We start from the raw sequence: 21,241 nt of genomic DNA, 5'->3' as shown, positions 1-21,241 counted from the left end.
ATGTTAATTTCAACATTTACTAATGCATTATTAAAATCAACAGTTCTGCATGTTAACAGTTAATGCACTCTGAATTAACATGAACTAACACTGAACAACTGTATTCTCATTAACTAACATAAAGAAAGATTAATAAGTACTGTAATAAATGTATTGTTCATTGTCCGTTCGTGTTAGTTAATACATTAACTAACATTAACTAATGGAACCTTATTGTAAAGTGTTACCTTAATATTAAATATCAATATATTCTTTTTATTCACTTCTATGTAACAGAATCAGATATAAGTTGTTGTTTTTTTGGACTAATTATCCAAATAATGTATAGTCCTACAAAGCTATTATGTGACCCTGGACCACAAAACCTCAAGAAATCTCAAGAAATTGAGATTTATACATAATCTGAAAGCTGAATAAATAGGCTCTCCATTGATGTATGGGTTTGTTAGGATCGGACAATATTTGGTCGAGATACAACTATTTGAAAATCTGGAATCTGAGGGTGCAAAAAAATCTAAATATTGAGAAAATGGCCTTTAAAGTTGTCCAAATGAAGTTCTTAGCAATGCATATTATTAATCAAAAATTAAGTTTTGATATATTTACGGTAGGAAATTTACAAAATATCTTCATGGAACATGATCTTTACAAAAATATTCACACATTCACATATTATCAGAGCATGTGAGCAGAGCATAGCGTCACTGAAGGTAGCATCATTTTACCAGCATTGTCCAGTACAGCTGTGCTACAGCATGTTACAGCACAGTAGCGCTACTGCAAACAGGAACAAGTATACTGCACAGAAATTTTCTGTCAGCACATTATTTGAGCTACATATATATTATTATATGTAGCCTATATTTTCGGCTCGTATTTTCGGCCGTTTTTCTCTTTCGGCCGAAAACCGAAAATGCCATTTTCGGCGGCCAAAAATTCGGTGCATCCCTAGAAAATACAGCTTTGATCACCGGAATAAATTACAATTTACTATATATTCACATTGAAAACAGTTATTTTAAATTTTAATAATATTTCACTATTTTACTGTTTTTACTGTATTTTTTATCAAATAAATGCAGCCTTGGTGAGCAGAAGAGACTTCTTTCAAAAACATTAAAAATCTCACCAACCGCAAACTTTTGAACAGCAGTGTTTTTATAAAGAAACTGAACTTAAACACACAGGACATTTAATGCTCTACGATTGGCTGAGATCAACTAATCTTTAAAGTCACATGAAATCAAAACTGACGTTCCTAAATCATGTTCCTGATTCATCAGTGATGTTATTAAATGAAAAGATTTGTCTTCGTAAACTTTCATTACAACGTAATAACTTGTACTTTTGATCCTCTCAAGACACCTGTAATGTCCACTTTCTAAATTTGACTGAATCTGAAGGCCAAGAATTAACAGACATGTTTGTAAAGTACAAGTGAGTGTATAGTTGTTTCCTCAAGTGTGCATGTCTCTGACCTGTTTGTCGGCGCGGTCCGCTATGCTGTACACCAGAGGAGGGATCGAACCCTCCGTCTTCTTCCCCATATTGCTGCGGAAGTGTTCGCTCGCTGGGAGACAGCTGAAACACACACAGACTGATCAGCAGTAGTAGTTTAACAGTTTGTAGCTGTAGACCTGACCTGACCGTTTTTTAATGTGTGTGGTCATTAGCTGGATAAGTGTTTTTCTGTGAGTTTGTTATGATTTGTTGGCAATTTGTAAGCGGTTGGTAATGTGTAGGTGCTTTGTTGGTGTGTGAAATTTTATTCACTTTTTTTAATAGTTATATGCATATAGAAAATGTATTAAATAGATCAGGGAAAAATAATAATTCACATTTTCTAAATCCATATTTTTTATTTATATCAAATTTATGAATGAATATAAAATAAATAAAACCAATCTAAATCTTTCTATCTATATTTACATATAAATACATTTTGAATAAGTCATTTGTAAATTTAAAAATCATACATTTTAAATGTGTAATTTAAGTAATTTTGTTGGAAGATTTACATTTTTTGTCCATTAGATAGTAGCTTGCTAGTTTGCAATGAATTTTTGAATAAATGAATTAAAAAAATTTAAAAAATTATAAATCACATTCTCTTTATTTATTTACATATAAATGCATTCTAAATAAGTCATTTTTAAATTTAAAAATCATAATCAAAATGTTTAAATTTGTAATTTAATTAATTTAGTTGGTAGATTTTAATTTTTGCTAGTAGCTTTCAAGTGTGAAATAATTTTTTTGGATTTGCACTATTATTTAAAAAAATAAATAAATAAAAAAAAATAAATTATATATATTATATATATATACAATATGTAATTTTAAAAAAAATCACATTCTTTTTATCTATGTATTTCTTAATAAAGTAAATAAATTGTAAATAGGGCATTTTTTAATTTGTAATTTAAGGAATTTAGTTGCTAGATTTAAATTTTATGGCCATTTGCTAGTAGCTTAAAATAATAATGCAAATACAGTTTGGTCTTAAATATCATAAAATTTCAAACTGCCAAAAAAAATCATTGCACACTTTTAAACATTTAGAACTTCACTGAGTACATTATCTGTGCACATTCCCCTTTCTTGTTATAAAATGGGATTAAATTATTGTTAGTGGTTATCGACAGTATGTCACAGATGTCATAAATAGACATTAGCTCCTATAATTCTGAAATGCATCACATTCTCACATGCCAAAACAGCAGCGGTTACCTTGCGTGCGATGCGAGCGAATGATGCTCATGGAACTGATCCAGTCAGGCGAAATCTTGGACACGAGCGAGTAAAGGACCTCTAGACTGGTAGCGTCCACTACAAGGATTTCTGGGTAATGCCCATGACACAGAAGACGGCCCTCCCTCTGTGTGCCGATGGTGAACTGATAAAACTGTACAAGAGAGACAGAGTTTTATGAAAAATGATTTATAAATAAATTCAATGTTTATTTTTCTTAAATCTAAACATGCAAGAACATTTCTTTTAAAAAGACATGGTTTGCGTTAGTCTTTAGTATTTATAATCATAATATTTTAAATAAATATACATATTTTTAAATATATGACTCTTTGAGTTCTTTATAGAAGAATCTCTATTACTCTAATGCAGTCTTGTTCAGAGAGAGTGTTGATTCATAAATAAATTATGTTTTATTTTTCTTAATTCTAAAATTGTAAAAACATTTATTTTAGATGTGTGGTTTACATATAAATAATATATAAATATTTTATATATATATATATTATTTTTATATATTAAATTATACATTGTATATACCATTTTTTTTAAATACATGGTCCTTGGCCTTTTGTTAGCTGGTCTTATGATGTTGGAATGTTTTCTGTCTTGTAAATCTGCAATTAAACTGCATAAAGTATGTCCTTATTTCAATAAGTGTGTGTGTGTGTGTGTGTGTGTGTGTGTGTGTGTGTTACCTGTATTCCGGTGTGTGCACAGGCCAGTTTGGTGAACTCAATACAGCGTCCATCATTGACGTCCCATAAACACATTTCCCTGTGACAAACACAAAAGACGTCTCAGGTGAAACTGCTAACATTTAATATAATAATAAACACATATTTCACTATCTGAACACACTGTTATCTTACAGATCAGCACAGCCTAAAGAGCCCATGATAAACTCTCTCTCACCCGCTTTCGGAGGCGCTGACGAGGTATTGTTTGTCACTTCCTGCGCTGGCCTTGGACAGACAGGTGACAGAAGCCGTGTGTCCGAACAGCAGAGCGCGAGGATTGATCTAAACACACAGAGACACACAGAAACTCATCAAACAATCAATAATAACCTTCATAACATTCCAGCCCATGGACGAGATGGGAGTAAGTCATATGGGAGTAAATGATGACAAAATGTTCATTTTTTGGGTGCACTGTCCCTTTAAAGAACAACCTCACAGGTGTGACCTCGCCGTGACCTCTCACCTCCAGCTCTGGGGTCATGTCCCAGATGCAGATCTGTCCATCATGGCAGCCGGTGATGATGGTGGCCAGATCGTCCATCACCAGCAGGCTGGAGATGCAGTGAGTGGGCGCATTGTGGCCCCACAGAACTATGGGTAATACCAGACTGTTTCCTGTCATGTTCTCTGTGATACTGAAAAGAGAGAGACGACAAAAGAAAACAGTAATCAGACACAATCAATGCATTGTTGGAAATTCCAGAAACACAAAAATGAGGAAGTGGAATAACTGGCCTAGATGAACAAACAAAGGCCTGGAAAAAAAGTATATTTATTTTTATATACTGTATATAATTGTATCATTTATAATATATAATAAAATTTTTCTAAAACATCAGTTTATTAAATAAATATTATTTATTTATTTTAACACCATATCAGAAGTAAATACTTTTTGTAGTAGAAATTAAAATTTCTCCAAAAAAAATTTATTTAACAAATGTAACAATATTTTTCTTACAACATTTTTTTTTAAATATAGCAATTATATAAACTCTTTATTTTTTATATTTTATATTTTCCCAGGAGAAAGCTTTTAGAAATGTCCATGAATTAAATTAAAGGGGTCATATGAGGCGATTTCAATTTTTCCTTTCTCTTTGGAGTGTTACAAGCTCTTGGTGCATAAAGAAGATCTGTAAAGTTGCAAAGACTAAAGTCTCAAATCCAAAGATTTTTTTTTTATAAAGATTCTTTATAAAAGTTAAGAGTCAGCCACACCTACCTAAAACGGCTCGTTCTAACACGCCCTGCATGTCTACATCACGATGTGGTTAGATTTGACTGAAAATCACCTGTCTGAACCTTTTAAGCTGCACAAATGCCATATGTGTACAGTGTTCAAGCATCTGCTGTGTATATAGTGCGTGTGTAGATGTAGAAGTATATAACATACATGTATATAATGTGTATGTTATAAATGTTTGTGTGACTGTATGTGTGTTGACTGTGGATGATTTCAGTGTATGTTTGTGTATATTGACCTCTGTCCCGTTCATCTGTGTGTTTATCATCATTATAATGTGACAGCGCGGCTCTTTCGGTGTCCGGTCGCGTGACAGATTAAATGTCGGTGTGTTTTACTCACCGGAGTCGCTCTTTATCGTCTCATATTCGTTCTGTCGTTGATTTTATGAAAATATCGCAGCAACGCGACTTAATTCCGCAGCGGCTCTCTGATCAGCTGACGGGGGCACGCTCGTGCGTCATTGCGTCATTGCGTCACGCGGTGACGTCACCGCCACGGCCTCTGCTGCCCCCCACTGTTTGCCTTTAATTAAATGATTGTCTCCATATAAATAATACATCTTCGCTATCATAGCTGCTGTTTATTATAATAATGTAAATATTCGAATATATTTAAATCAGAATATACATCTAGTCTATGCAAGTTTGCTATAGAGATTAATATTCTTAACTGCATGATTATTTTCATTATTTTCATGATTATTTTTTTAAAACAACATGAAAAACTAATGAAAAACAACATGAACACTTTATAACACTAGATAGTTGCCAGAGATAGATTAAAATGTTAAATGAGGTGAAAAGTTCTGCAATAAAAAAAAAACAAATAAACAAAAATGTAGCCGATCATTGTTTCTTTATTGTGCACTTATAAGATGAAGAACCTAATTTATAACAATTTATTACAGAATTGAATAACAGTTATATAGTTTTAATATAGTTGACTATTGTTTTCATTACAGAACAATGTTATAAATGGTACAAAACACCCAAATTACATTTAAACTTGATTATTGTCACAAATTATCATACTAACATTTATTGAAGAATAACAGTTAAATTAAAAGAACAATTTGTGACAGAACCACATCCTAAATTAATATAGCTATAGTATGTTTCCATATCAAAGAACAATGTTATAAATTGTATGAAACAACCAAAAACACATCAAAGCTTGATTACTGTCACCGATTATCATGAGAACATAATAACTAAGATGAAGAATAGCCTAAAGGCTAAACCTAAAAACACAGCCTACTGTTTTAATTGAAGTAATAACAGGTTTGACGTGAAAAAATGTAACTTTTTAGTAATAATGTCATGTTAATAGCAAACATTTCAGCATGAGTATAAATGACGTGTTGTCCAAAGCTCCTGATCTTTTTAGAGAGTATTTCAAGTAGTAGAATAAATCAAAGCTTATTTTATATACACGTGCTACAGATGGATGTCTTTGACCGTTGTGCTTTTTCTTTGATTTTTCAGCATCTTGCTGCTTTTTAGCATCTCGCTCATCAAGTACTAAAAACAAAGTGTTATAAATGTATTAATGTTAAAAGTTATTTTCCATTCCAGTGCACTGTCTTGCATTTTTAAAAAACGAAAAATGTGTTTAAAATGATATAAATATAAATGATTTTAATAAATGTGACCTTGGACCACAAAACCAGTCATAAGGGTACATTTTCTGAATTTGAGATTTATACATCATCTGAAAGCTGAATAAATAAGCTGTTGCAATAAAATTGATGTATGGTTTGTTATGATAGGACAATATTTGACTGAGATACAACTATTCAAAAAAATCTGGAATCTGAGGGTGCAAAAAAAACAAAATATTGAGAAAATCACCTTTAAAGTTGTCCAAATGAAGTTCTTAGCAATGCATATTACTAATCAAAATGTAAGTTTTGATATATTTACGGTAGGAAATTTACAAAATATCTTTATGGAACATGATCTTTACTTAATATCCTAATGATTTTTGGCATAAAAGAAAAATCAATCATTTTGACCCATACAACATATTTTTGGCTATTGCTATAAATATACATGTGCTACTTATGACTGCTTTTGTGCTCCAGGGTTACAAATATCACAATTTCTCATCCATGTTTTTATTTAAACAGTAAACCTCTTTTGTGCAGAACTTTGGTTGCCAAAAAGAAAAGTAATTTTTCAATTTTATTTTGATTACATTTTAAAAGATTAAAAGGTCATTTTTTATGCCTTAATTTGATTACTGCTGTTTTTGATAATACACTTGTATTAAATCATAAATTCAGGCACATTAAAAGACAACACATAATTTCTGAAAAAAAAAGGCATTTCATATGCCCCTATTATTGCAAAAATGTCATAACATTCTTAATTATAAAACAAACGTTTTATGAATTCATTTGATAAGACATGCTTTTTTATTATTAAAGTTTAAGTAAACTTAAGTAAAGAAAAAAATATATTAAAAAAATGTGGAATTGAGGCCCTAAAATTTTCATTTTTGTTAAACTTCTAATAAATTGTTGTTAAAGTAACTACATGTAAGTTTTTTTACCTTAAAATATCAGTTTCAAAGTCATTTCCACGGTACACTGCTTCTAATAAGATTAATACCTTCTGATTCTTTCCTACCTTTCATTTCAATTAATTAGACATGTTTTTTTATTGCTAAAATGTAATTCAACCATTAAACAGAATCCATTAAAATGGAAAAAAAATAAAGCCGATTTTATATGGCTGTCTACGCCGTTAAAAAGGCTAGTATTAAAAACCTTGATACCTCTGATCAAAGTCAAATAAAATAAAATAAAAGTAATGAAAATCGGATGATATCTTAGTTAATACAGTAAAAAATTAAGCAGATTCGTTCAAATTAAGTTAATAATAGAAGTATCTTTCTATACTTCTATTCTGTGTTCTGTGTGAATGTTTATTGCCATTAAGTCTTTGTCTGTCGTCAACAAACTATCCATCACCATTAAAAAAAACTCATGAAGAAATAATAAACTGTCTAACCTATGCTTAATGTCTGTGCACCACTATAAAATTGATTTTTCGAAGTTGTAAATAAAATAACCACTACTAGAGAATGTCTTTAAAAAGAAAAACTATTACAGTCTTTCTACTTCAAAATGTCATGTTTAATTCACTGTTACTTGCCCTTACTTTGCAATTATTTGTCAAATTTACTAGCCGTTTCTGAATAAAAATGGTTTGAAAGGCTATTTTCTTCAGTGCAGTTTACCCTGCGACTTTCAATAAATTCAATTTCTTGCATTTGCAATTTTCAGAATGTAACATATTTGTACTTATTTGAATAGTTTTATTGCTGGTGGAGGGTATAGCTGGCTAAGCTTAAAGGGATAGTTCACCCAAAAATTTCAATTCTGTCATCATTTACTCACCCTCATGTTGTTTCAAACCTGTATGAGTTTCTTTCTTATGTTGAACATAACAGAAGATATTTTGAAGATTGCTGGTAGCCAAACAGCTGATGGTCCCCATTGACTTCCGTAGTATTTATTTCCCTACTATGGAAGTCAATGGCGACCAACAACTGTTTGGTCCTTCAAAATTCTTCAAAATATCCTATTTTGTGTGCAACATAAGAAAGAAATGTATACAGGTTTGGAACGACATGAGGGTTACTAAATGATGACAGAATTTTCATTTTTGAGTGAACTATCCCTTTAACTTGTCCCCCTCAGGGGCTCCCCTGGAACTCCTCCGCACCCTCTGGAACTTTGGCCCCCTCGTTATTAAGGGCCCCTCTGTAATTCCGGCCCCCTCTGAATCTATGTGCTCCCCCAGTACTGTGGCCCCTGTGGTCCCCTCGGAAACTGGAGTTTCCCCTAAAATTGTGACCTCCTCTGAAACTGTGTTCCCCTCTGTTACTGTGGTCCTCCTTAAAATTGTGCCCCCCCCTGAAACTGGGGTCCCCTCTGGTACTGTGGCCCCCTTTGGAATTGTGTCCCCCTCTGGAATTGGGGTCCTCCTTAAAACTAGGGTCCCCCCTGAAACTGAGGTCCCCTCTGTTATTGGGGCCCTCCTTAAAACTGGGGTCCCCTCTGTTACTGTGGTCCTCCTTAAAATTGTGGCCCCCCCTGAAACTGGGGTCCCCTCTGGTACTGTGGCCCCCTTTGAAATTGTGTCCCCCTCTGGAATTGGGGTCCTCCTTAAAACTAGGGTCCCCCCTGAAACTGAGGTCCCCTCTGTTACTGTGGTCCTCCTTAAAATTATGCCCCCCCCTGAAGCCGGTGTCCCCTCTATTACTGGGGCTCCCTCTGAAATTGGGGCCTCCTCTGGAAGTGGGGTCCCCCCTGACACTGGGCCCCTCTCTGGAACTGTGGCCCCGTCTGATATTGTGGCCCCCTCTTACACTGGGGTCCCCCCTGGAGCTGTCAATCTTCTGTAGCACAGTGAGCCTCAGGTCACTCAGGTATTCTTGGGTATTGATCAGCAAATCGGAAACATTCCCCGGATCTGGCAGGCTAAACTGGGCTCTGGAAAAAACAAAAACCTTCAGGAATCAGAGAAGAGCCAGAGAATTCACAAGAGAAACAGGAAACACAACAAACCTTTGCAGTGTGCTCTTAAAGTTCTGTAAAGACAAAAAGAAAGAAATGCATTTTTTAATTTCTGAAAATGCCATTCATATGTTTGCATTTGTCTTAATAATGAACACTTTGTAGATGAGGGTTCATTGGCACCTGCAGGAATGAATCATCTTCAGCTTTCATCTGCTCCTCTACGTCTCTGATTGCACATTTGAGAGATACGATCTGTTTGCTGGTCTTCCCAGTCTTCTCCTTTATCATCTGACTCTTCTGCTTCTCTTCCTCTCGCAGCACTGTTATTCTGGCCACTTCTTCATTGCGCAGAATCTCACGAAGTTCCTCAAACTCCTTCTTGATCTTCTCCTCTGTTTCTTCAGTTTGAACCTGAAAATTAACAGCAAGATATAATAGCCAAACTAGATCTATAACACCCAGACGTACTTAAATCACACTGTTTATTTCCAACCTTATTAATATCAGCAGTCTGATCCAACGTCTGTTTAAAATTATCAAATATTCCCATCTTCTCCCGTAAGTGTTCCAGTACAGCTTTGAGTTTCTCCTGAAAGAAAACAACAATAACACTTTACAATAAGCTTCCATTAGTTAATGTTAGTTAATGTAACATGAATGAACAATGAACAATACATTTATTACAGTATTTATTCATCTTTCTTAATGTAAGTTAATGAAAATACAGTCGTTAATGCGCAATGCATTATAATGTTAACTAACACAACTTTTAATTTTAACAATGCTGTTACGACCGTTTCTTTGATGTACCTTTTTATAATCTGAAGAACCTTCTTTCGCCACAAAGAACCTTTTGTGAAACAGAAAGGTTCTTCAGATGTTGAAGGTTCTTTATGGAACCATTTAGACAAAAAGGGTCTTCTATGGCATCGTGAAGCACCTTTATTTTTAAGAGTGTAAGCTGGCTGTATTTTTGTTTTATAAATTGTCTAGGTTATTTAATTTCTCTTTTTTTTTGTTCTAGTCTCCTTTTTGTTTGTTATGTTGGCCTGTGGCCACCCCGAAGAGATGCTCTTCATGTTTCACATATAACTTTTAATAAATCCAATCGTTTCTGGTTCCCGTGAATGGTGTGATTGTTTGGTCCCCGACCGGAGTGATTATTTCTTTAACTTGTTGGGAATCCAGCACCAACACTATCATCATTATGCCCCTTTCATTCCCTAGACGCAGGGCGTAATAAATGCATTAGTAAATGTTGAAAATAACATTAACTAAGATTAAAAAATGCTGTAGAAGTATTGTTCATTCTTAGTTCATTGTTAACTGAAGTGGTTAACTTATGTTAACTAATAAAACGTATTAGTTAAAATAGTTTCTCGCTCTTCTGTTTTATTGATTTATTTGATCGTTTCTCTTTTATTTGATATCACAATGGAGGGAATGTGTTTGGAGGGAGGGAGGGGTGAAAATGAACTGAAACCTGTGACACCTGTTCAATGCCTAATTGACCATACTGTAACTCCAACCACTCCCTGTAAATTGTAACATAACAATTCAGTAAAAAAAATTTTAATCCGATTCATAGATCTGATTTATATGCAAGCCTGTTGCTGCCATTGAATAAAAAATAAAACAAGGTAATTGTGGCTTTTTATCTCACAATTCTGTATTTTTTCTCAGAATTGATACTTTTTCTCAGAATTGCGAGTTTCACTCAATTCTGATTTTTTTTCACAGATAATTAAATAATACTAAATCAAATAGTAGTCTAAATCTTTATAGGCCATAATATTGCCGTTTATTATTATTCTTTAGATGTTAATTCACAATAACTCAATAAGCCCAATCCCAAGAGATCTTTTTGCACAAGAACAATGATTAAGAATGCTCCAAAAATGATAAAAAGCACCATAAAAGTAGTCTGTATGACTCGTGTCTTGAAGTCTTCAGAAGTCATACACTCTTGAAATAAAGGTTCTTTAGTGGTATTGATGGTTCAACATGCATGGAAACTTTCCATTGCACAAAAGGGTCTTTGTAGTGGAAAATGGTTTTAAAATGTTCTTCACAGAAGAAAAAAAAAGGTTCTTTGGGGAACCAAATAATGTTTAAAGAATGTATGGCACTTTGCATGAGGAACAGACCTGCATGTATGTTATCCAATGATAATTTGCAATAAATCTGCAGTAAATATCAATAACATTCAAACCTCGTGTAAAGGCCCGTTCACATCAAGGATGATAGCTACAATGAAAACAATAACGATGAAGTGTTAATAATCTTTCTAATTATAAGCATAGCAGAGTCACACAACAACTAGAATGATAACGATACAGAGGAACAACATCGCTAGAATTTCTTTAAAAACTTTTTTTTTTCAGTTGACGAACAATGAAAACATTGACAGCCAATCAGAATCCACCTGATAGTAGTGCACTCATCATTCAGAGCAATTATTCATGGCTGTTTGATGCTTGTTTCTTGATTCCCCTCATTCTTGAAGTGGCAGGTACTGGAGATGATGCAGGTGTGGGAGGAAGAGAAATATTTACACACATCAGCTGCTATGAATCAAATTTCAACTTTACATTTGTCAGTCCTCATTTGCCTGTTACAAATAGTGCCTAAATATTTCTGTGTTCCTTTCAACTGATTTGATTTATTGCACTGTAAATTATATTGAAACAATCATGAAAATAAAAATAAATGGTGTAAGTCACGCTTCTTATTGTCATATCAGAACCATGTTCAATGCAATTGTTTATCGTTCATTATCAGCTCACTGATCACTAATACTGTGAATGAGTTAATAAATACATGTGCATATCAATAAGCAGACCTCATTGCTGTCCACATTTATGGGACTCACACATAGAGACATGTAAACATAGCTTTAAACCAGTTCTCTGTAGTTCTGAAAACGAAAGCAAAGCTTCTGAAGTTCCTTGAAAACAAAACCGATGAAACGAAGGGCCAGTTCCTGTAAAACATCTGCTGGATCCTCTGACAGCCATCACCATGTGTGCATTTTGGTCTCTGCGGTGTACAGAAATCAACTATTGAATTCAGGAAAAGGGATGTGCACCAGGACTAATTTTGACTAATTGCTTTACTTTATAAATAATAATATATTATATCTCTATTATAGACCAGTGCACAGCTGCCGGTTTTTTACCGTAAATTTTATGGAATTTTTTTTACAGTGTACACATGGCTATAAAATCGCAAGGAAAGCTTGACGTGTACCATCTATACATTTAAGAGGATTCTATTCGTTAGGATACTAACAGCAACTGAAAGTTACACCATTAACCCTCAGGTGTTATTTGGTCATTTTTGACTGAAAAGTTTTAGGGTAAAATGTGTTTTGGAAAATATATAGTAAAGATACTGTTCATCAAAGTATGGTAGCATAATTCATGTTTATTTGTACAGTGCTTTTCATGATACACATCATTGCAAAGCAGCTTCACAGAAAATGAATGTTATACTATAATATATTATTATACTATATAATATTAATAATAATAACTTAATAATTCTGTTATATGCCTTTTAAAATAGTTTAGATTAGGACACAAAATATACACCTCAGCAGAGACATTAAAACATGTCAGAGTGAATTAATTTACAAATGCTGACAAAACAAACTTTCTATTTTAATGTTAAAATCGGATTGATCTTTGTTCTACTCAATAATTCAGTAATTTCGTCTCTAAATGATTTCTTCAGATCACTGGTAAGATCACCAGAGGACAAATGTCACAGCGGACACCAAACCATGGGTAGACTTTCTCAGTGAACTTCTGTGTAAAAGTGTGAATGTATGCGTTATTGAGAGGATCGATGAATGACAGTTTTCCTTTTTCATAGTTCAGCTGAACTCTGATTTTCTGGAGTTTATTCTTCACCGACAGGGGAGGCGACTGCTCTGGTGTAACGAATGCATAATATTCACCAGAAGCGTACCCAAGAACCCAGAGTCCTTTCTTTGTCAGAACGTCATCCTTCCTCTGAGCAGATTCTGTCATCACACCAAAGGTCCAGTTTGTGAGGTCTCCAACCTCAATGTCCCAGCAGTGAAGTCCTGAGTCGAAGCCCTCTGAACCCAGAACACACTCCCGACAGTCAAATCTCTCGAGATTATCAGGAAGCAGTTTTTCCTCATCCCTGAATCGCACGCTGGTCAGATCATCAGACACGATGAGAGTACAGTGAGCAGTATTGGGGTCCAAGGTCACTGGAGCTGAAGAGGGAGGACACGTGCACAAACATTATGATTTCGAAATGTTTTAATGAAGTCTATTCTGCTCAGCAAGGCTGCATTTATGCAGTAAAAACAGTGAAATAATATTACAAAATCAAACTAGATGAGTACATTTTGTGAATAAACTTTGAAGTTGGCTTGAGAAAGCCTAGCCTGAAAGTTTGAAAGTTTAGACAGATGTTAATAGCGTGTTGCTGGCATGATTTAGCATGATTAGCATGTTGTTAGCACATTGCTAGTATTTGTTGTTAACATGTTTCTAGCATGATTAGCATGTTGTTAGCACGTTGCTAGTATTTGTTGTTAACGTGTTTGTAGCAGGATTATCATGCTGTTAGAATAGCGCATGATTAGTATGTTGCTAATCATGTTTCTAGCATGTTGTTAGCATGTTGCTAACATTTGTTGTTAACGTATTGCTAGCATGATTTAGCATGATTAGCATGTTGTTAGCACATTGGTAACATTTGTTGTTAACATGTTTCTAGCATGATTAGCATGTTGCTAGCATTTGTTGTTAACATGTTTCTAGCATGATTAGCATGTTGTTAGCACGTTGCTAGCATTTGTTGTTAACGTGTTTCTAGAATGATTGTTATTAGAATAGCGCATAATTTGTATGTTGCTAATCATGTTTCGAGCATGATTAGCATGTTGTTAGCATGTTGCCAGCATTTGTTGTTAACATGTTTCTAGCATGATGATCATGTTGTTAAAAATAGCGCATGATTAGTATGTTGCTAATCATGTTTCTAGCATGATTAGCATGTTGTTAGCATATTGCTAGAATTTGTTTTTAACATGTTTCTAGCATGATTATCATGTTGTTAGAATAGCGCATGATTAGTATGTTGCTAATCATGTTTCTAGCATGATTAGCATGTTGTTAACACGTTGCTAGCATTTGTTGTTAACATGTTTCAAGCATGATTATTATGTTGGTAGAATAGTGCATGATTAGTATGTTGCTAATCATGTTTCTAGCATGATTAGCATTTTGTTAGCATGTTGCTAAAATTTTTTGTTAACATGTTTCTAGCATGATTATCATGTTGTTAGAATAGCACGACTAACATGTTGTTAGCACGTTGCTAGCATTTGTTGTTAACATGTTTCTAGCATGATTAGCATGTTGTTAGCACGTTGGTAGCATTTGTTGTTAACGTGTTTCTAACATGATTATTATGTTGTTAGAATAGCGCATGATTAGTATGTTGCTAATCATGTTTCTAGCATGATTAGCACGTTGCTAGCATTTGTTGTTAACATGTTTCTAACATGATTATGTTTTTAGAATAGCGCATGATTAGTATGTTGCTAATCATGTTTTGAGCATGATTAGCATGTTGTTAGCACAGTTATCATTTGTTGTTAACATGTTTCTAGCATGATTATCATGTTGTTAGAATAGCGCATGATTAGTATGTTTGCTAATCATGTTTTGAGCATGATTAGGCATGTTGTTAGCACGTTGCTAGCATTTGTTGTTAACGTGTTTCTAGCATGATTATGTTGTTAGAATAGCGCATGATTAGTATGTTGCTAATCATGTTTCTAGCATGATTAGCATGTTGTTAACATGTTGCTAGCATGATTGCATGTTGCTAGTCATTAAACGTTGCTAGTGACAGACAGCTTAAACACTCTAATCTTACTGTACAAAAGTTTTGACCCCCTCAATGAAAGTCTATTGGGCTTTTGATAATCCGTTTTACAAAAATCGTAAGTCTGATCAGTTCGAAAAAATAGAGCAACCCGAGTCAGACCAGTCTCAAGATGTGACTCAAGTTTGGTGGTTGTAGCTTGAAAACTCTGGGAGGAGATGCAGTCTAAATTTGATCCAAACTTTCGACAAGTGTAAAAAGAAAAGCTTTAATGATATACTTACTGTATTTAATATATTCCTGCATCTTCTGTAACACGGTGAACTTTAGGTTGCTCAGGTGTTTTGGAACATCGATGAGCATTTCTGAAACGTTCTCTGGATCTGACAGACCATGCTGACCTCTGGAAAAACATTCAGGAGTCAGTTTATTTCAGATCACAGAACTCAGAACTAAAATAGCCTACAAACCTTTTCAGTGTGTCCTTTAAGTCCTGTAAAGAAAAGAAAAAGAAAGAAATACAAATTATTAAGCAACACTGAATTCAGTTTTAATCTCTGAAAATGAATTTGATATATTTGCAGTTGTCTCCAAATGTATAAAAATAATGAAAACTCATTGGCACCCGGAGGAATGAATCATCTCCAGCTTTCATCTGCTCCTCTGTGTCTCTGATTGTGCGTGTGAGATATACAATCTGTTTGCTGGTCTCCTCAATCTTGTCGATCATCTTCTGACTCTTCTGCTTCTCTTCCTCTCTCAGCGCTGTTATTCTGATCGCTTCCTCGTCATGCAGAAGCTGGTGAAGTTTCTGAAACTCTGCTTTAATCTGCTTCTCTGTGCATCGAGCCTGAGCCTGAGCTCACAGAACGATATGATTAAACTAGGTCCATATCAAAGGGAAAATATATATAAACATAATAAATATATAAATATATAAACTTCAGTATATCAAACCTTAATATGTTTAGCAGATTTATCCAAATTCTCTTTAAAATCCTCAAATTTGATCAGTTTCTCCTGTAAGTGGTTCAGTAAATCCTGGAGTTTCTCCTGCAAGAAATCAACAGAAAAATAGTGTCTCACTTTCCGGCTTTGTTTATTTTCAGATTTTGCCTCTTTTATTTCACATATATTGTTATTATGGATAGTGGAGGAAAAAGTTTACATTATACATTTATTCAGTGATTTTTCATTACAAAAGGTTAGTGTGTGAGAATAAATATACCAAATATTTAGAAACACACACATATACAGTATATGTGTGTGTGTGTGTGTGTGTGTGTGTGCGTGTGTGTGTATAAAGTTATTTTATATACAGGTAGCTTTTCATTTCTTATACAACCATGTCAGAAGACATTTCCTATGGCCATATTCCAGGAGGCTAAGATTTATTAGGCTCAAAGTCTTGTGCAAGAGTCGACTTTACAGAGTGATTCGACTGTCCCATTGTCAATACAGGATCTCGGCCAATAATTAATACAAATTTTGGTGGAAATAAACGCTGTGATGTTGCATAACTTTGTCAAAACAACACCACAGCCAATGCACAATGTTATCAAAGCGAAAGGGGACTCAATAACATATTGGAGCGAGCATATTTGTCAAATGCTTGTCAATAATTATTGAGATGATTTCATAACATCATTTCTCTTACCTTATTATCTGTCAGAGCTTCATCTATGGGACAGAATTTGTGGTTTGTGTGTTTTCTGGAGTCTCGACACACCAAACACACGGCCTGCTGATCATCAAGACAGAAGAGCTTCAGCTTCTCATTGTGAAGGCTGCAGACGGCTTCGTCTCCTATTGAAGATTTCCGTCTTCTCTCCTCTTGGTAGGCCTCACACAGGTTCTTCAAATTCAGATTTAATGGAGCTTCCTTTGAAACTCTTCTCCTGCAGAGTGGACATGGTTTATGTCCTTGTTTTTCCCAAAATCTCTGAAGGCAATATCTACAGAAGCTATGAGTACAGGACAGAAGTACAGGATCTATAAAAATCTCACGGCACACTGGACAAATCAAATCCTCTTTAGAAAAAGACATTTTCGAAGTTACGTGTCGATCTGTCTTTAAAGTTTCTTTTTAGTGAAGTAATAATCTGGTTTTAACTCTCAGCAGTCTGTTTCCAATCAAAAAGCTTCATATCCACAGCCGATATTCCTAAAAACATGCAGTATAATATTAATCACCATCAGAAATCGTAATAATCACCAAAGTATTCAGTGTTAAATGTCGACTGAACTAGATCATCAGATGTCTGTCTAAAGTTCATTGTTTTATATCAGCATTTATAATAGTTTACCTTTGAACTGTTCAGAGTTCAGTTCATTCAGCTCATACAGGAATCATCTGTCAGGTCAAGGTGTTTTTATCTGCTGAAGAATTTGTTAGTTACAATCTCTGATGGCCACATTAATGATCAGATGTTTTTTGTAAAAACAGCTTATAATATTAATAAAGATTAATTAATTAATAGAAGAAATGCTGTAACACAGTAAAGTAACATACACAGTAACTTACACGTACGGGACACATAAAGCACACATGCTGTATATACATATTGCAGATATACGCATAAATAATTCAAATAAATATTCACACACTTCTGTCACCAAACTGACTCTGATTATGTTATAATTCAGTTGCATTTTCAGCATTAACTAACGGTGCAAACAATGTTGAAACAACACCTCGGTAACAATCATTCAGCAAAATTCACACGCTCACACAAAGTCGAGACGATACATGAGCAGTGGTGTAGTGGTGCCTGGAGAAGTGGGTATACTCTTAATTTATCCCCCAGTTGTTTTTAAAGCGACCCAGCAAAGGATGAACCCCCTGTGTTATAAACAGTGACGTGTAAAACTAGTTTAAACCAGAGTCCCAGAAATATGTCCTACCTATTGTCCTCCATCCATTTTCCTCCGACCCAGGACCACTGGATTTGGGACCTCCGGACACAGCACCTTTGGACTTGGGACTACTAGAAGATAGAAAGATGCCCATCGAGCTATGCGGAGTCCTCCTTTTGACCAGATTGTTCAGTCAAGTTTAGACTGAACTGAAGGCATTGAGGACTCAAGCGCAGAGTCCAATGGGCTGTGTTATAAACAGTGACGTGTAAAACTAGTCTTGTATATTTTAGTTCACCCCAAAATGGGCCAGTAGTATTTGCATATTGTCACTTAAGTTCTGCTGCTTGACTTCATGGAGTAAGGATCAACATGAAATTAAAATTAGCCACAGAAGAGGTGCAGATTTTGCAATCATTCAAATTAAAAAAAATAAAATAGACTGCAGCCATTAACATTTTGTCAGAACCTCTAGTAAATTACATGCCATTTTGTTTAGTTGTCCGTTCGTAGGAGAATCATGATCTCTATTTGAAAAACACCTTTTTAATATAAGCACCAGTCAAGCTGCGATATCAAACAAGACGGCAAAAGACCACTAAACCTGCTGTCTTGACCTTACTGTACATGCTGCTATATGGATCCATTCAGAATAACTAGACCAGCGCATAACCTAAAACACCTTCAGTCACCATCCAGTATAACACTCCTGCTTTACCTTCTCCAGAGTGCTCAGGACCTCAGACTGGGCCGAAGGTTTACCTTCCAACAAGACAATGACCCTAAGCACACCGCTAAAATAACGAAGGAGTGGCTTCACAACAACTCTGTGACTGTTCTTGAATGGCCCAGCCAGAGCCCTGACTTAAACTCAATTGAGCATCTCTGGAGAGACCTAAAAATGGCTGTCCACCAACGTTTACCGTCCAACCTGACAGAACTGGAGAGGATTTGCAAGGAGGAATGGCAGAGGATCCCCAAGTCCAGGTGTGAAAAACTTGTTGCATCTTTCCCAAAAAGACTCATGGCTGTATTAGATCAAAAGGGTGCTTCTACTAAATACTGAGCATTTTTCAGTTTTTCTTTTTTAATAAATCTGCAAAGATGTCAACAATTCTGTGTTTTTCTGTATGGATGGGGTGCTGTGTGTACATTAATGAGGGAAAAAAATTAACTTAAATGATTGTAGCAAATGGCTGCAATATAACAAAGAGTGAAAAATTTAAGGGGGTCTGAATACTTTCCGTACCCACTGTATATATACACATATATACACACACAGCAACACGATGTTGTTTAGCATAAACATGCATTTCCTTCATATTGTCAAAATGTAAACGCAGCAAGTGTGTACAGATTGATGCACACAAGACTGCTGTTTGAATCACTATCATTAGTGTAGTTTGCATCTTCATAATGTGAACAAGTCACAACTTATTCTGTAAATAACTGCTTTTAAACCGGGGTCCCAGAAATATGTCCTACCTATTGTCCTCCATCCATTTTCCTCCGACCCAGGACCACTGGATTTGGGACCTCCGGACACAGCACCTTTGGACTTGGGACTACTAGAAGATAGAAAGATGCCCATCGAGCTATGCGGAGTCCTCCTTTTGACCAGATTGTTCAGTCAAGTTTAGACTGAACTGAAGGCATTGAGGACTCAAGCGCAGAGTCCAATGGGCTTTATTCAAGTTCAAAAATGAAGCAAACACTACCCTGTAAGAGAAATCAAAGCTCCACCGACACAAGGCAAAGAAGACGGGACAGGACACAATCAGGCAACATAGGAACATTAGACAACAATCTTGCATAAGATTGAAAACATGGAGGAAAACAGGGAATCAAATGAGGACAATGAAGGAGGACAGGTGGGCTAAAGAAACGAATAATGAGACAACAAAAAGGGCACGGTTAAGACAGGGAAAGTTAATTACAATATACAATGGCCAAAACAGTGGTTTGATATTTTGTTACCTACGTTTTTGCCGTTTCCTGAATGGTTTTGTTTCAAAATTGTATAAATGATCAGTGAAAAGCTTTCAGATGGCATATACAGTTTTGCGAAAGGAGGTAAATGTTCATAGCGGATTATTTTCATGAATATTTTTGCTGAAATTTCTCAAATAATGTTTTGGAAACTAAAAACCATTTTAAAAAGCTACATGAACTACTAAGACATCTGATAGTTACAGGAAATTAAAATGAGAAAGTAAAAAGATTTGCAAGTGTATTTTGGAAAAAAAAAAACAAAAACAAAAAAAACATTGTTGATAACGGTTACTTTATTTGAAATCAAAAAATGACTTGACAGAACCACAAATTAATAATTAGCAATGATTAAATATCTTTGTGAGAAATATCTACATCTGAACTGGATTGTCACAGATCACCATATCTCGAAGACTGGACTTCAGGCCCCCCTGAATGTCAAAAGAACCCCCTCCCAAATGTGGCGTCGGTCGAGGGGGACCCCGCTCCAAACCGCAAACCCAGTGGAGAGGGAACTCTCGCCCGTGATTTCGACTGAGGGGGGCCTACGACTAGTTTGCGCCCATAGTTCATTCTCAACATAATCTGGCTGTGGATGATCGGTGACTGAAGACGGCGGTTGTGGAGCATGGGTAGGTTGTAGGTTGGTTCTGTGGTGCAGACCGGGGCGGGGAATAAGTTAGTTGCATGGACTGAATGAACTTTCCGTGGAAATTGCTGTCGGTCTTCATTGGACTGTTGGCCCCCAAACATTTTTGTACGGTTCCCTCCATCCCTCGGGAAATGCTCATATTCATTGTATTCATCTGGTTTGTCAGAAATCGCCATTGCAGCCAGATCAGATCGAATACGAGATGGATCGATGTTGAAGTATGAGGCTAAAAGAGAGAACACAGATACATAATCATACACATGCAGTAAGACAAATAACCACAGAAGTCATTGTGTTCCGTCATACTTTCACCAAGATTGTCCTGCATCTTCTGCAAGACAGTGAGCTTCAGGTTGGTCAGGTGATTTGATAAACTGATCGTCACTGCTGGAATGGGTTCTGGAATCGGCGGGTTACACAGAGCTCTGAAAATAAAGCATTCAGGAGTCAGAGACACTGCTGTTCAGAACCGCTGAGAAGAGAAACAGGAATGACACAAACCTTTGCAATGTGCCGTTAAAGTTCTGCAAAGAGAAAGAAAAAAGAAAAAAAAAAAATGGTCATACTTTATCTTAAGGTCCAATTCTCACTATTAA

At 35.3% G+C, this 21,241-nt stretch overlaps 5 protein-coding genes across 6 annotated transcripts in view; all 5 read right to left on the bottom strand.

Moving 5' to 3' along the window:
- Positions 1-1,578, bottom strand: part of wdr7 (WD repeat domain 7) — a 126,290-nt gene extending 124,712 nt beyond the window's left edge. Inside the window, exon 1 of the mRNA XM_016548936.1 lies at positions 1,479-1,578. Coding sequence (XP_016404422.1) covers positions 1,479-1,547 — 69 coding nt within the window. The 5' untranslated portion in view covers positions 1,548-1,578. The remainder of the gene's footprint in view (positions 1-1,478) is intronic.
- A 1,126-nt stretch (positions 1,579-2,704) lies between these two features.
- On the bottom strand, positions 2,705-5,190 carry LOC107737475 (WD repeat-containing protein 7-like). The gene is made up of 5 exons (XM_016548959.1): positions 5,083-5,190; positions 3,958-4,129; positions 3,667-3,773; positions 3,450-3,528; positions 2,705-2,905 (listed from the first exon to the last, which is right to left on the bottom strand). Exons 2-5 carry the CDS (start codon positions 4,114-4,116, stop codon positions 2,705-2,707), a joined length of 546 nt encoding a protein of 181 aa, XP_016404445.1. The 5' UTR covers positions 4,117-4,129; positions 5,083-5,190.
- A 3,246-nt stretch (positions 5,191-8,436) lies between these two features.
- LOC107737465 (collagen alpha-2(VI) chain-like) lies at positions 8,437-9,855 on the bottom strand. The gene is made up of 4 exons (XM_016548948.1): positions 9,765-9,855; positions 9,452-9,682; positions 9,320-9,342; positions 8,437-9,244 (listed from the first exon to the last, which is right to left on the bottom strand). The coding sequence occupies exons 1-4, from the start codon at positions 9,819-9,821 to the stop codon at positions 8,446-8,448; spliced, it is 1,110 nt and encodes a 369-aa protein (XP_016404434.1). The 5' UTR covers positions 9,822-9,855; the 3' UTR covers positions 8,437-8,445.
- A 3,147-nt stretch (positions 9,856-13,002) lies between these two features.
- Positions 13,003-18,155, bottom strand: LOC107737473 (E3 ubiquitin-protein ligase TRIM39-like). Its single transcript, XM_016548958.1, has 7 exons — positions 18,079-18,155; positions 16,803-17,043; positions 16,103-16,198; positions 15,771-16,001; positions 15,616-15,638; positions 15,430-15,548; positions 13,003-13,520 (listed from the first exon to the last, which is right to left on the bottom strand). The coding sequence occupies exons 1-7, from the start codon at positions 18,153-18,155 to the stop codon at positions 13,003-13,005; spliced, it is 1,305 nt and encodes a 434-aa protein (XP_016404444.1).
- A 2,113-nt stretch (positions 18,156-20,268) lies between these two features.
- Positions 20,269-21,241, bottom strand: part of LOC107737462 (tripartite motif-containing protein 35-like) — a 2,429-nt gene continuing 1,456 nt past the window's right edge. Inside the window, exons 4-6 of one of the 2 annotated variants that reach the window (XM_016548945.1) lie at positions 21,147-21,169; positions 20,952-21,070; positions 20,269-20,871 (exon numbers count right to left, since the gene is read on the bottom strand). In XM_016548945.1, coding sequence (XP_016404431.1) covers positions 20,432-20,871; positions 20,952-21,070; positions 21,147-21,169 — 582 coding nt within the window. In that variant the 3' untranslated portion in view covers positions 20,269-20,431. The remainder of the gene's footprint in view (positions 20,872-20,951; positions 21,071-21,146; positions 21,170-21,241) is intronic. The other variant, XM_016548946.1, reaches the window with a different exon arrangement.

This window comes from Sinocyclocheilus rhinocerous, unplaced genomic scaffold (genome assembly GCF_001515625.1).
Source record: "Sinocyclocheilus rhinocerous isolate Xijiao unplaced genomic scaffold, SAMN03320098_v1.1 scaffold824, whole genome shotgun sequence".
In the NCBI taxonomy this organism is placed as follows: Eukaryota; Metazoa; Chordata; class Actinopteri; order Cypriniformes; family Cyprinidae; genus Sinocyclocheilus; species Sinocyclocheilus rhinocerous.
This window is presented reverse-complemented; position numbering and strand designations above follow the sequence as displayed.